Genomic DNA, 13,302 nt, shown 5'->3' with positions numbered 1-13,302 from the left:
CTAGTATGCTTAAATTTCCTTTGAATATTTTTAGTTATGAAGTTATTAACCTGGGGTACTCATAATTTGTACCCCTCATAACTGAGGTAACCATTTTTTAATACCCTTTATAAGTGAGTTTCTATGCCTCATTAAAGTAGCAATAGTTACTACCCCTAGTAACTGAGGTAACCATTTTTGATGCCCTTTATAACTGAGTTTCTATGCCTCATTAAAGTAGCAATATTTACTACCCATCATAACTGAGGTAACCATAGTTACTACACCTGAAAACTTAGGCACCGATTGTTGCTACCCCAGATAACTGAGGTAGCCATTGTCTGTATGCCTCATAATTGAGGTACCCATTATTGCTACCTCACATAATATTTGTGCAGGTCTCACATGTCAGTTTTACTTTAATTTACCTCTGATTACAGGCAAAATGATTTCCATATCATTCTAAATTTCCAATATTTACAGTTTGCCCTAGTATTTATTATTCTCAGACTCCTGAATCAGGGGTATGAAGAAATGCGTCTCAAAAAGTCTCTTACCAAATTCTTCTTTAGGCATCAGTCCTTGGTACTTAGTTTCTTTTAATATAATGAGCAATGATTGTTTTTTTTTTTTTAGTTAATTGTTCTTTTCATTTTACTAAAATTACATGTATTTGTTAGTGACTGGAGTATACATTGTTAGTGATGAGATTTGTTTATAAGTTTTTGTTAATACTGTTTACGGGTGTTTACAACAAGTATTTTTTTTATAAGAACTTAATATACATGTAATATGTTAAAAAAGCTCTCTACGTATATTTTTTTCTTGGAAATGAAATGATTTTATTTCTTTTATATTCACAATAATGGCAGGAAATATCACAGTGAGTCTGATAGGGCTAGTGAAGATGTTCAAAAATGATGTAACTCTGTTTATTGGCAACATCATAGTTTATTTGACTTATAGTTGTCGTTGGAAATAGCCAATATTGGAATAGTGTCACAGCCTTAGATAGAAAATGTCAAGCAATAAGGAAATAGAAAAGCAATATAAAGTTGCTGATAAAAAAATTTCTGAATAATTATCATAGTTTTTTTGAGGTAATATTTTTGTAGCGGGGCTTGTAAGTCTTGTTTTCAATTATTTTTTATTTAGAAATTCACTGTTGAAATCTATCAAAACTAGTGACTGATCTATTTGTTACTTCTGGGTGTATCAACATCATTATTGTTATCAGAATTTTATATTATGTGTTTTTTTGAAACTTATAGTGAAAAAATAGTTGAGCATCATATTTTTATTGTCGTATTTATGCACAAGAGGTTTTTATTGATGAGATTATTATCTTTACTCTTTAGACAATTACACCCAATAGTTTGGAGTGGGTGTTAGGAACCCATTCTCATGAATTCAGAGAATCATGTGACAAGACTTAAAAATCATATATCAAACTGGGGACTGTGCAAACTTACTAGTTTTCGTAGAAAAACTTTCAGGTCTCAGGGTACCTAATAGTATGCATTTGAATTAAAATCAAAATTTTAGAGATCACTATGTGATAGTTTTGTCTGCTTTGTGTTCTTTTTCTGTCTTCAAAATGTTCAGAACTTGGAGTGTTCAAAGCTTTATTTTGCAATGTTTTCATGCAGTGTTTGTGTATGCAGTGGCAATCCAGATACTTTGAAAAATGTGGATGGGCACTGACTGACCTTCAGTGGCATTTTTAAAGCAGATGGGCCACCCCTAGGATCTTCCTATGGTATTTAACTTGCAACTTAAATAGGGCAATGCAATACAAGCCTCTGTTGTGCAGACAATTAACAGATTTTGGGAGTATTGCCTGTATTTGATATGATTAACTGCACTTATAATTTGTAGACATTAGTTTACTTTTAGATAATTTTACTTTTTAGAACATTGGAATAATTTTCTTGTTTTATTTCTCCAAAGATAACTGATTTGTTAATTGATTTTTAATGTATGTGTTGAGAAGGATTAAAAAAACTTTAACTATTTTTCAACAAAAGAAACAGTTGATTTGTTCACATGTAGTAGAATAACATGAAAAATTCTATTTTAAGGATTATTATGAAGAAATTAATCACGAAAACTTTGTTTTATCCTTGTTTAATCACAGGTTGGCCATTTATGTCGCATTGTTCTACCCCAAGCAAAAGCGAAGGGTTCATTGATGACATAAATTGCCAGACCGTAGTAAAACAATGATAAAATTGAGTTTCTGTGATTTTTTTCAGTTCAATAGAACTAGTTTCTTCATATTTCTGAATAGATCCAGCCTGTCTGTTGCAAGAAATGTTGGTCCTTTGTATATCACTGTTTTACCATGCTGTGGTCTAAGTAGCTTTGACACACATCATATTAAAATGATGGAAGGAAGTTCTGTTGATTATTTTGTTTATTTTTTTGTAAATAGTTGGAGGTATATGACTTTAAGCAGGAAAAACAAAGAGGCATGTTCTTAAGTGCGGCTGTTTAATTTTCACTTTTAATGATTTTTATGAAGGTTGGTATTAATATATGCTCATATACATGTATAGGTTTTTTTTTAAAAAAAGGGGGAGTCCTATCTGAAATTGAAACAAGGAGGTTTTAGGTTATATTTTGCTCATTATTCAGTTAAATAGAAATATCCTATATAAAAACCCCACACTCCTTATCTGTTTATCTTTGTAGTTTAGGTATACACACTCCATGCCTGTTTATCTTTGTAGTTTAGGTATATACACTCCATGCCTGTTTATCTTTGTAGTTTAGGTATATACACTCCATGCCTGTTTATCTTTGTAGTTTAGGTATACACACTCCATGCCTGTTTATCTTTGTAGTTTAGGTATATACACTCCATGCCTGTTTATCTTTGTAGTTTAGGTATATACACTCCATGCCTGTTTATCTTTGTAGTTTAGGTATATACACTCCATGCCTGTTTATCTTTGTAGTTTAGGTATTTGTTATATTTTTGAAAGATAGATTACTGTCTCCACTCATTTGTTAGTTATTGTAGAGTTTTGGAAACTGTCTGTTGTTGTTGAGTGTTTGTTGGGTGTTCTTGCAGTTTGTGAATTCCCCTTCAGGGTCACTTTTACCAAGAAGAAAATAGTTTATTGGTATATTTAGAAAATTGAAGTGTTAAGAATTTCTTGGGTATATATGGTTTTAAGTGTGTACCACTAGGGATTTGTTATTGGTGTTTTAGCAGCTTTATTTTTTATGTACAAATAAATTAAAACTGTACCAAGATCTTGTCTTTTTATGATACACAACTTTTAGATTTATTTTGTATTTAGATCAAAATTTACAAGTTATTCTCTTTCATATTTCATATTCACATTTAATAATGTAATGCAGTCATCATGTCCCCAGATATATCCTTAACCAATATGAAGTTTGTATATAGGTACTCCAATAGAAAAAATAAAATGTCTATTTCAATGATCCTTGCCATGCAAAACGACAGCTACCAATATCAAAATAAGACAATTTTTTTTCCTTTCGTCACTTCATATTTAAGAAAATTTTAATGAAATTTAAAATTGCATTATTTTCATATTTTGTGATCTCTTTTTTATGCTATTCCAGTTGAAATTTCTTAATGAGAGAAAACTGGACCTAAGTAAATAAAGCCGCTTTGACCTCTCGGTAATAGCAAAAATGAAGAAACTGGCTCTTCAAATTTCACACAAAATTTTAAATTTTTATGCATCAAGTAGCATTCCTGAATTCATTTGAAACTTGGAATATAGGAAGTGTTGATTATAAATTAAAAATGTGCACAAATACAAGCCCTTTCTTGCATCAGACAAACATTTTAAATTTGTGCTATCCCAAATTGCCACTTTATCAAATTTTCTCTACGTAAATCTTAGTTGGAGTAGCTACTGTATATAAAAATCGTAATGTCTGTCTACCTGTATGTCCATGTAACTTGTAACATTAACTCATCCATAGCCTTTTAGTTTATTTTGTGGATACTTAGAGTGTATGAAAGTCTGGTAAAGGAAATATTGAGACAATTAATTTCAGATGTTAGGGAGATAACTTAAGAATACTGGCCCAAGTTCCACTAAACTTTAAGAAAAAGCTTACCATAGGTCTGAGAATATTCTTACTTTCATGGTAAATTCAGTCAAAGTCATTAGATTTTATGAGGTCACAGCAAGTTAAGAATAGTTTAGGACTTAAATAATTTTAAATGTTTCACTATTTGAGTCACATCAATTATATTCACCTGCTTTAATAGATACATAATTTTCAAAATATTTGTCAATTTTTCATTTTTTTCATAAATGAATATAAGAATTAGCATTTCCATTGTTAATCTGTGCATAATTGTAATTTCTGTCAGATAGGTTTTGATGGAACTTACAAAACTAGCATATATGTACTATTTGAATATGCATATATGCTTGTCATTTGTGGAGAGTATTTCTTTGGATGTTTCAAATGTGAGGTAGTAACTCTTGTTGTGGTGGTTGTTCTTTAATCTTGTACTAAAATTTGTTTGTAGTGGTTGTTTAAGGTTTGTACAACATGTGCAAATCCGAAAAACTTGCTATTCTGGATATTTGCCATGGCTACTTTAGCTCAGATTGATTGATTGATTGTAATCAAACGTCTTTTAGCAGATATGTCATGCATTTCTTGACAAGAATGACTAATTGAACACACCCTGCTCTGTACTAGTCTGACATGCTAATCTGAATCTTAATTATGCCAGCTCACAGAAGCAACAACCTGCAGTTATGACATGCCACCAGACTGACACATTCCTCAACTCCAGACCAACCACCATCCACACTATCCCCTTCAATACCATGTGCTTGGCAGAGAAGCAGTGACTACCAAATTGGAAGTATTTGGTGTGACTTGGCTGGGGATCAAACTCCTCCCATACTCGTGGCTATCCTCAGACCACTTTAGGATCAAACTCCTCCCATCCTCGTGGCTATCCTCAGACCACTTTAGGATCAAACTCCTCCCATCCTCGTGGCTATCCTCAGACCACTTTAGGATCAAACTCCTCCCATCCTCGTGGCTATCCTCAGACCACTTTAGGATCAAACTCCTCCCATCCTCGTGGCTATCCTCAGACCACTTTAGGATCAAACTCCTCCCATACTCGTGGCTATCCTCAGACCACTTTACTTTTGCTTAGATCTTTGCTTTAGATCAAATAGGAACAACTGAATTCTTATTCAATACCTAATTTTCAAGTTATCGCATAAAAACCAAGTCTCTACAGACAAAGATGACATGAATGCCTACAGCCCAATACCACTATACAACCTTATTATACAACTTTTCGTCATTATTGGCTAGGGTCAAACAATACACCACTGCATCTTAAATGGAAATAGTTACTGTTTTTACAATTCCAATCTGATTCTCATTTAGCTTAACCATAAGTAAAAAACGTGATAATGACCGCTAAAAATTCTGTTATCTCGATCACAAACCAATTTTTATCTGCTGTTTTGAATACTTAACATTTGCTTGAAGTGTAAGGTATAAAGGCTAGTCATTACCTATGGCGACTGTATATTTTTTGTACTGGGCTGAAATGTAAATGAAATGACACAACACGTCTGTGAAAACGCAAAATAAAAATTGGATTGTCAGCCAAGAATTGTGACCTGTATTGGTTCATGGCAGTGTGGAATCATTACATCCCAATTATTGGCATTAATAAAGATTTTTAACTTTTAAAACAGCACTTTATTTGGGTAACATGACATAGGAAATAACAAGAACTATATAATGATTAACAAGACAAGCAACAACAGTGAAATCTGTCTCAATCCCTGAATCAATTGGGAAGCAGTCAAGGTCTTAGATCCCTTGGACTATCACTATCCCGGTCAAAATGAGATTCAGTTTTGGCAGGTTCCACTGTTTACTGTATTATCGAGTAGTACTCCAGATAAGAATCATGCAAAATGTGATTCATGGTTGGAAAGCCTACATATTTTTATTTTTGATATTCTGTTATAAGTGTTAGAGTAAACAGGCAGTAACATGTGGCTTTTCATATAACCCTTATTCTTAGAAGATACAAATTATACAGAATATTGTAGAATTCAAATTTAAGGGAGATAACTCTGTAAATGACATTAAAATACAACAGAAACTGTTGGATTTTCAAGATGGATTATCTCCTAAGAGCAGACAGATTGGAATGAATAAATATACATTTCATCATATAGAACTAAAAAGCTACTTAATAACGAAAATAAAAATGTGTAGGCTTTTTTAGGGTGTATCATGTATAAAATAATTTGCATGATCCTTACAAAGAGTACTACTTAGTTCATAACAATGATAAGAACACAAGCATTCATGTTTCAATACCATGAATGGGTTCCATATACTATCCTATTATGATACTGAATCTACGATATTGATGGAAATTTTTACATTTACAACACTTAGTCATTTGAAAAAAGCAAAAGCATAATTCAAGAGGTAAGTTAAGTATTGAGCTGTAGATATTAATTAAATATGTTGGATGATTATCATAAAAGTTAATTTTTGAACATGAGAAATAACACCAAATTCAGCAGATAAAAGATTTCAATGAAAATTCAAATGAACCCTTGAAGATGGTAAAAATCAGGTCCCCCATTAACCTAATAATAGCACATACATTCAACTATTCACTACATGTACTTAACAATAACTAAATTATATACATTATTCCTAATCAAATACATGTACAACAAAAGATGTACATGTTAAATGATGGGATTAACCACAAAATCTTATATTACTACAGATTAATATGTACAGCACAGTTCAAGTGAAATTAATCATGTCCATATATCACAGTGGGAGTATCAACTTGATATGCATAATCTTCTAATATTGATTCCCTGTGATTCCCTGTATTTCTATGGATTTTTTTTTAACATAAAGAGGACTTAAAATGAATATTTTTAAGAATATTTTTTTCCTGGATTCAGTTTTCCTTTGATTTAAAAAGAATACTTCGATGTATGAAGACTACATATACCATACAAGACAGGTAGGCATTAGTGCATGTATAACCATATCACAAAAACCAAGAATTTAGAGACAGCAATTTAAAAGCAGAATTAAATATATGTAAAGAGACCTTTCTGATCAACCAATCGGATTTCAGTTTTAAAGATAGTTAAACTGTAATCCGTGAAACTTTCGAGGCAGTTTAATTTCGCTATTTGTAACACAAATATTACAAATTCAATGTCACAAATATTTTCTTTGATAAACATTACAGTACAATTTAATGAACCATCGCAAATTTAAAACTGCACAAAAGCTGATTCATAGGAGAAACCAAAAACAGTACTATACAGAAAAGTATTTTTCATGATTAGACTGGAGTAATAATACATGTAAATGTTGGGTTTTGTGTAAATGATCACCATTGGTGACTGGAAATGACTAGTCCCCTGAACTGTAGTGTATTTTCACCTGCAGTTTAACCTAATGTCATGATTAATGCTGGTGATTTTTTAACTAAAAATTATGATCATCTACTTATTAAGCGAGTCTAATTAAAATTCACTCCTCCAAATTATATTTGTTTAGATGGAGATTTCCAACAAAAAAGTAATAAAATACATCAGGTCTAATTTTAATTTGACTGATAATTGCAGAAAGAAAAAACAAATTGCTTATTGATACCATTATGCTTTATTGGCCAGGGAAAAACAGTATTCTGTAAGAATTTGATCTTGAAGATAACTTGATCGAAAAGATTGGCCACAATTCATAGATCCATGAAAAGTGAACATTAAAACAGTGAAGCCAAGTCAGCAGATCTAACATAAATAATCTCAAAACATAAATTAACAACAATGGTAGACTGATTCTACCTTTCTTTCTGAATATACATGTAAATTTTGTGTAATTTGAAATATGCTTGTACTTTTCAAGAACTTGCATTTTTGTACAACTGCATGCATGGTTTCCTCAATATAATTATAAAGTGGTACATGCATTAGTTTGCACTTGTTATAAAGAAATAAAGAGAACAAATGAAATTCCTGTTTAAAAATATTTCTAAATTCTATTTTCAACTACAACTGCCATACTAAGGCTTTTCATAAATAATGACATGAAAATGGTATTAAACTTCACTTCATAAAAATCTATAATAAAAATAAATTCATTAACATGATTAAATGGCCAAATACCAAAATTTTCATTCCAGTTCAGGGTAGAAAACTCACTCAAATTCTAGCCAGTCTTGAATAAAATTTTTCAATATATTTACTTGTCTGAATATAGCTGAAATACTGCTGCTCGGACATTAAACCCCAACAAACAAACAAACAATATATTTACTATATGGTTATATAAATTTTTGCTAAAATTAGCCAGCCCTGCAAAAAATAGCCAGTCACAGGCTGACGGGCAGGCTACTATTTCTAAGTTTGCTTTGTTGCACCCACATGTACATGTACCTATAAACTAGTTTAGAAATTTCTTGAATTAAGGGCTAGTAGTATATGAAGGGACAGGTATACAGGTAATGTACAGGAAGATAACTATCCTGCATTTACATTTGTGTATGTGTGAAGTTTACTAATGTACAAGTACAAAATTTGCCTATATGTACGTGTTTTGAAAAAAAAAAATATTCAAGCAAAAATGACAGACACAATAATCATTAACAAAATGCAACATTTATCCAAGATCATAACTTAGTTTACAGTCAAGGAAAAAACTGTACAACACTTAACTATTTAAGATGTACATACTGTACATCATTTAAAAAATCTATCTCTCAAATGTATATCTTCCATCAAGTTTACATAATCATTTTACTAAGCTACATGTATGATTACTTATATTTACTGTTAATTTAAGATTTCATTTAAGTACTGGTACACACCTTTATAAGAATCGGGCAAAACAGAAAACAATCTGTAATATGAATTTCAGAAATTCTGACCTGACAATACACTTTCACCTGGGGAAAGTCCTCAACTTAAAACGAGTTTAAGGACTACTATTTGATCTGTTTGTTGCTGACTATGTAAGAAAATTCTCATTAAATGTTAGAAATTTCAGGGTTTGACAGTTACAATATGTCTGCACCTACAATGTTCATTTGCAGTCCATTTCAATGAATTTACAAACCAATATTCGAAAATGAGGTTAAAAATCTAGTCTTTACTCCTTGATTATGATGGTTCAAATAGTCAGATGGCACTGTCAAAGTAGTGGGTTATATCTGACATGTTTCACTCACTGCCTGATTCTTACTGACTGAATTTAATTACAAATGTGCATTGTACCAAGTGAATTGTATGCAATGACCACATTTCCATGTACATACATTGTATTTAATAATTAAATATACATGCAAGGCATAAAAGAACAATCATTTAGATATCTGAATGCCCAAAATAGAAGCAAGACACCCTAGTAGCATGACACTATCTGAACTTTATACTGAACTAATTTTAAGACACTGCTAAAGGGAGACAATCAAAGAGTCAGTTGGTGAATTAAGTGATCGCAACACTTGTTCTGTGTCAGGATCAAATGATTTTCTAGGATTTCTGCAGCCCCTGCACTTACACTTAATACATGGCAACTTTTTAACATAGCAAGGGCATCTCTGACCAAGACAAGTCAATTGACTTGAAGTACCTCCCCTTCCACATTTACACACTTTATATTCATTTTCACCAAAAAGCAACTTCAGCTTTTTTATCGAGGGCTCCATATTCACACATTTATCACGTCTGTCAATGTGAATTTTGATCTTCTCATCATTTAAACTTCTTTTTAAAGTCTCAGAATCATTGCTGAAATTTGTGTCACTGAAGTTTTCCTGCCGTTTTCTAAGTTTTACTTTCAACCTTGGTCTTTCATGTTTACTATCATCATTAATTTCATTTTTAATTTCATATTTTACATTATTGATAGATGTCACATCAATTAAATTTTCATCTTGGTCTTCTGAGGGCACACTTGTTTCTTTCAATACATTTTTCCTAAGTGTCAATTTCTTTTTCGGCTTTGTATACCACTTATATTTTTTCAGTCGAATTTTCTTCCTGTGTGGCTTTTTTATCCTATTAAGTTTATTTGCAACTTTGTTCAATTTTGGTTTAATTATGTCTTTTTCTTTTTGAATAGGGGATTCTTCCTCTTTCAATGAGACTGATTGAGTTTGATCTTTCACCTCTGGCTCTGAAGACAAAGTTATATCTGGCAAGGGTCCCATTGCTGAAGGAACAAATAATCTTTTTGGGGGTGGAACTACAGGCGGTGACTTATAGTTGTCTTCGAAGTCAATACCTTCTTCTAAAATATGGATTAAGGAGCCCCTTTCCCCATTGTTATCAACTTCCTGAAGATCTTTGCCTATAGGTGAACTTACGATATATTCACACAATTTCTTGAAACATGAGACTACCATTTTTAATTGAGTTGAAACCTCAAAACACTCGCGCTTTTTACACCAACTGCACTGAGGCTTTATTGTCATTGGTTTGTCTACACATTCCCTACATACAAAGTGTTGACACACTTTATGATTGGGTCCCATTGGGTCTTTAACTATACTTCTGCATACACAGCATGACAACGCCTGACGCAAATACGGGAGGTAGCGATAGAGTTCACTCCAAGATTCACGATCGGCAAAATTCGCCTGCATGACATACTTCGAAGTTGATAAATAAAAGCTTAGAGCATTCATTCCTATTCCTTTCAGTTCTTAATTAGTCATAATAAGCGTGAAATCAATAAAAATCATCACTGTTTTGGTAACTTCCCTGACAGGTGCGACATTCGAATGTGTACATATTATCATGACGTCATCATATATTGATCTCTACCTAAGGGAAATAAGTTCCCGCCATATTTGTAAATTACTTTATCTCAGTTTCCGCTATATAGATGGCGTATTAATTATCTTTAAACAATCCTAATTTCGGGAACTTAATACATGGCATCTACCCCAAAGAACTTGAGATAAAGGATACTACAGACATTGAATTATGACGAGGATTTTTGCTGGTTGGTAGTCTTTCATTTTGTTTCCGTGAGAGTGTAGGGGAATGCTCACGCCGTCACAATATGGACTGGTACCTGATAATTCTATGCAACTAAAATAACAATACGTTAGTGTAGTTGGTATTTTTAAATTCATAAATATATGTGAAATTCAATAGCAATTAATTGAAAGAATTCATATCTAATTATTAAATTAAAAATATCATAATTTATAAATATAAGATATAAATTCAATAATACTATAAAGTAAATCAAGTGTTTAAATTAACAAGTTTTTTTTTCAAAATAAAATATCTTAATACAAAATTAATAACAAAATAATACTTTACCTAAGATAACAATACGTTAGTGTAGTTGGTACCAGACTTTATATTTAAATTCATAAATATATGTGAAATTCAATAGCAATTAATTGAAAGAATTCATATCTAATTATTAAATTAAAAATATCATAATTTATAAACATAAGATATAAATTCAATAATACTATAAAGTAAATCAAGTGTTTAAATTAACAAGTTTTTTTTTTTTTCAAAATAAAATATCTTAATACAAAATTAATAACAAAATAATACTTTACCTAAAATAACAATACGTTAGTGTAGTTGGTACCAGACGCCCGAAACGGCAAACGTCGCCCATTATATAGGGGCTTAATGTTGAACCTGCCGTTTGATTCGTCCAGTAAGACCAACCCACTGTTCATACATAATGATCAGCACAAAATAAAGAGCCATCTATCAACAATCAGAGTTCAATAAAAGAAAAGTTTATAAGTTCAAAGATCTGAATCTATTTCGAAAGAATGACCATTGGGATTAATCAAATAATGAAATAGCTCGATCTTGTTTTTCTGACCTAGTTAAAAAAATACTGTTTTTTTGTTAAGTACACGAAAGCTAAATTTTGTATCACAATAATTGTGAGGTCAGCCTCATACCTTGACCCAAACTTAGAAATTGATGGTAAAGGAAAACTATTGATCAAACATTACGACAAATGTGATGACTTTTCATTCAGAATTGTCAATTCTCTTTTTATATATGGCAACATCCCTTCAGCACCTACGTATGGAGTGTTCATATCACAACTCATACGTTATACCACAGCTTGCCGAAACTACAGAGATCTTTTGTATCGCACTAGAATTCTAATAAATAGGCCTCTGGAACAGGGTTATGTTGCTACAAGATTGAAGTCATCACTACAAAAGTGTTATGGTGGTCATCATGAACTCGTGGGTCGCTACGGTGTATCCATCTGCGCCATGAAAACTGATTTTTTTCGACGGTTCGATCATAGTTTTCGTTTCCTCTTTCGTCTACCCCGGACTTGACTTTTTATGAGCAACTCGGTGGGTGTTTCTTGAAAAGCAGAGGACGCTTATCCTACCGGTGCACCTAGTCCATGCTCCAAGCTTTTAGTGGAGTCCGTGGTGCCCATTCATGCTTTTGTTACTTTGTATGTATGGTTTTAGTTACGTTATGTTCTTTGTTGTGTATGTCTGTTTTCCATGTCTGGTCTTTCTCAGGGGCGTGTCCAGGATATTTGAAAGGGGGGGCGTAGAATAAAATATTTTCGAAAAAATTTTTGGATCTTTTTTGGCTTAAAAACATAAAATAACCCCATTTTAGACAATTTAGCTGAAAATACAACCCCTTTTGTCAGAATATACCCAGTATTGTATATATAGTAATATACCCCCCCCCCCCCCCCGGTATATTTAGAGTGGCTATGGGGAATCGAAGTTAGTGTCACACAAAACAACCAAAATTCATGTATTATACTGATTTACTTACCGTTTTGGTTGTTTAAAAAAGGTGTCCAAGACACCTTGATACGATTTTAAGGTCTTTTGACGTTTTGTTTTTGACATCGACATCTTTGCGAATTCTTTATCACATCAACAACAATGGATACTAATCGCAGAGTCGAACACGCCGGACTCCGAGAAACGAAATTTTACGGTTGATGATGACCCATCAAATCATGTTTTGATATAAGCCATGATGATCAGGTTAGTATGATGTACCAATCCTTATAAGGCGATTGTTCGTGTTCTTTGCACCTCAGTGTGAGGCATAGAGTTTGTTTTGTTTGCTTTGATATTTTTCTGGTTTGCTTATTTTGCGTAACTAATTAGTTTGCTGATATTTGTGATTTCTATAAAAAGTCATCAATGTTCAAATGGAGTATTGATTTTTCGGCTTAGCGTATTTTTTTATAAATGGAATATGAATTCCACAGTGACTTGGACAGGAGGAATGCAGCGTTTATCAAGAAATC

General features: G+C 32.2%; 1 protein-coding gene across 1 annotated transcript; it reads right to left on the bottom strand.

Annotated features, from left to right (window-relative positions):
• Nucleotides 1-5,692: 5,692 nt before the first annotated feature.
• LOC148626690 (uncharacterized) lies at nucleotides 5,693-10,801 on the bottom strand. The gene has a single exon (XM_088570874.1). The coding sequence runs from the start codon at nucleotides 10,697-10,699 to the stop codon at nucleotides 9,464-9,466; it is 1,236 nt and encodes a 411-aa protein (XP_088427000.1). The 5' UTR covers nucleotides 10,700-10,801; the 3' UTR covers nucleotides 5,693-9,463.
• Between the last annotated feature and the right edge of the window lie 2,501 nt (nucleotides 10,802-13,302).

This window comes from Perna viridis, chromosome 2, assembly GCF_037379345.1.
Source record: "Perna viridis isolate PV_CMFRI_1.1 ecotype Kerala chromosome 2, ASM3737934v1, whole genome shotgun sequence".
NCBI classification, from domain to species: Eukaryota; Metazoa; Mollusca; class Bivalvia; order Mytilida; family Mytilidae; genus Perna; species Perna viridis.
Note: the sequence above shows the minus strand (reverse complement) of the source record. Positions and strands in the feature narration are given on the sequence as shown.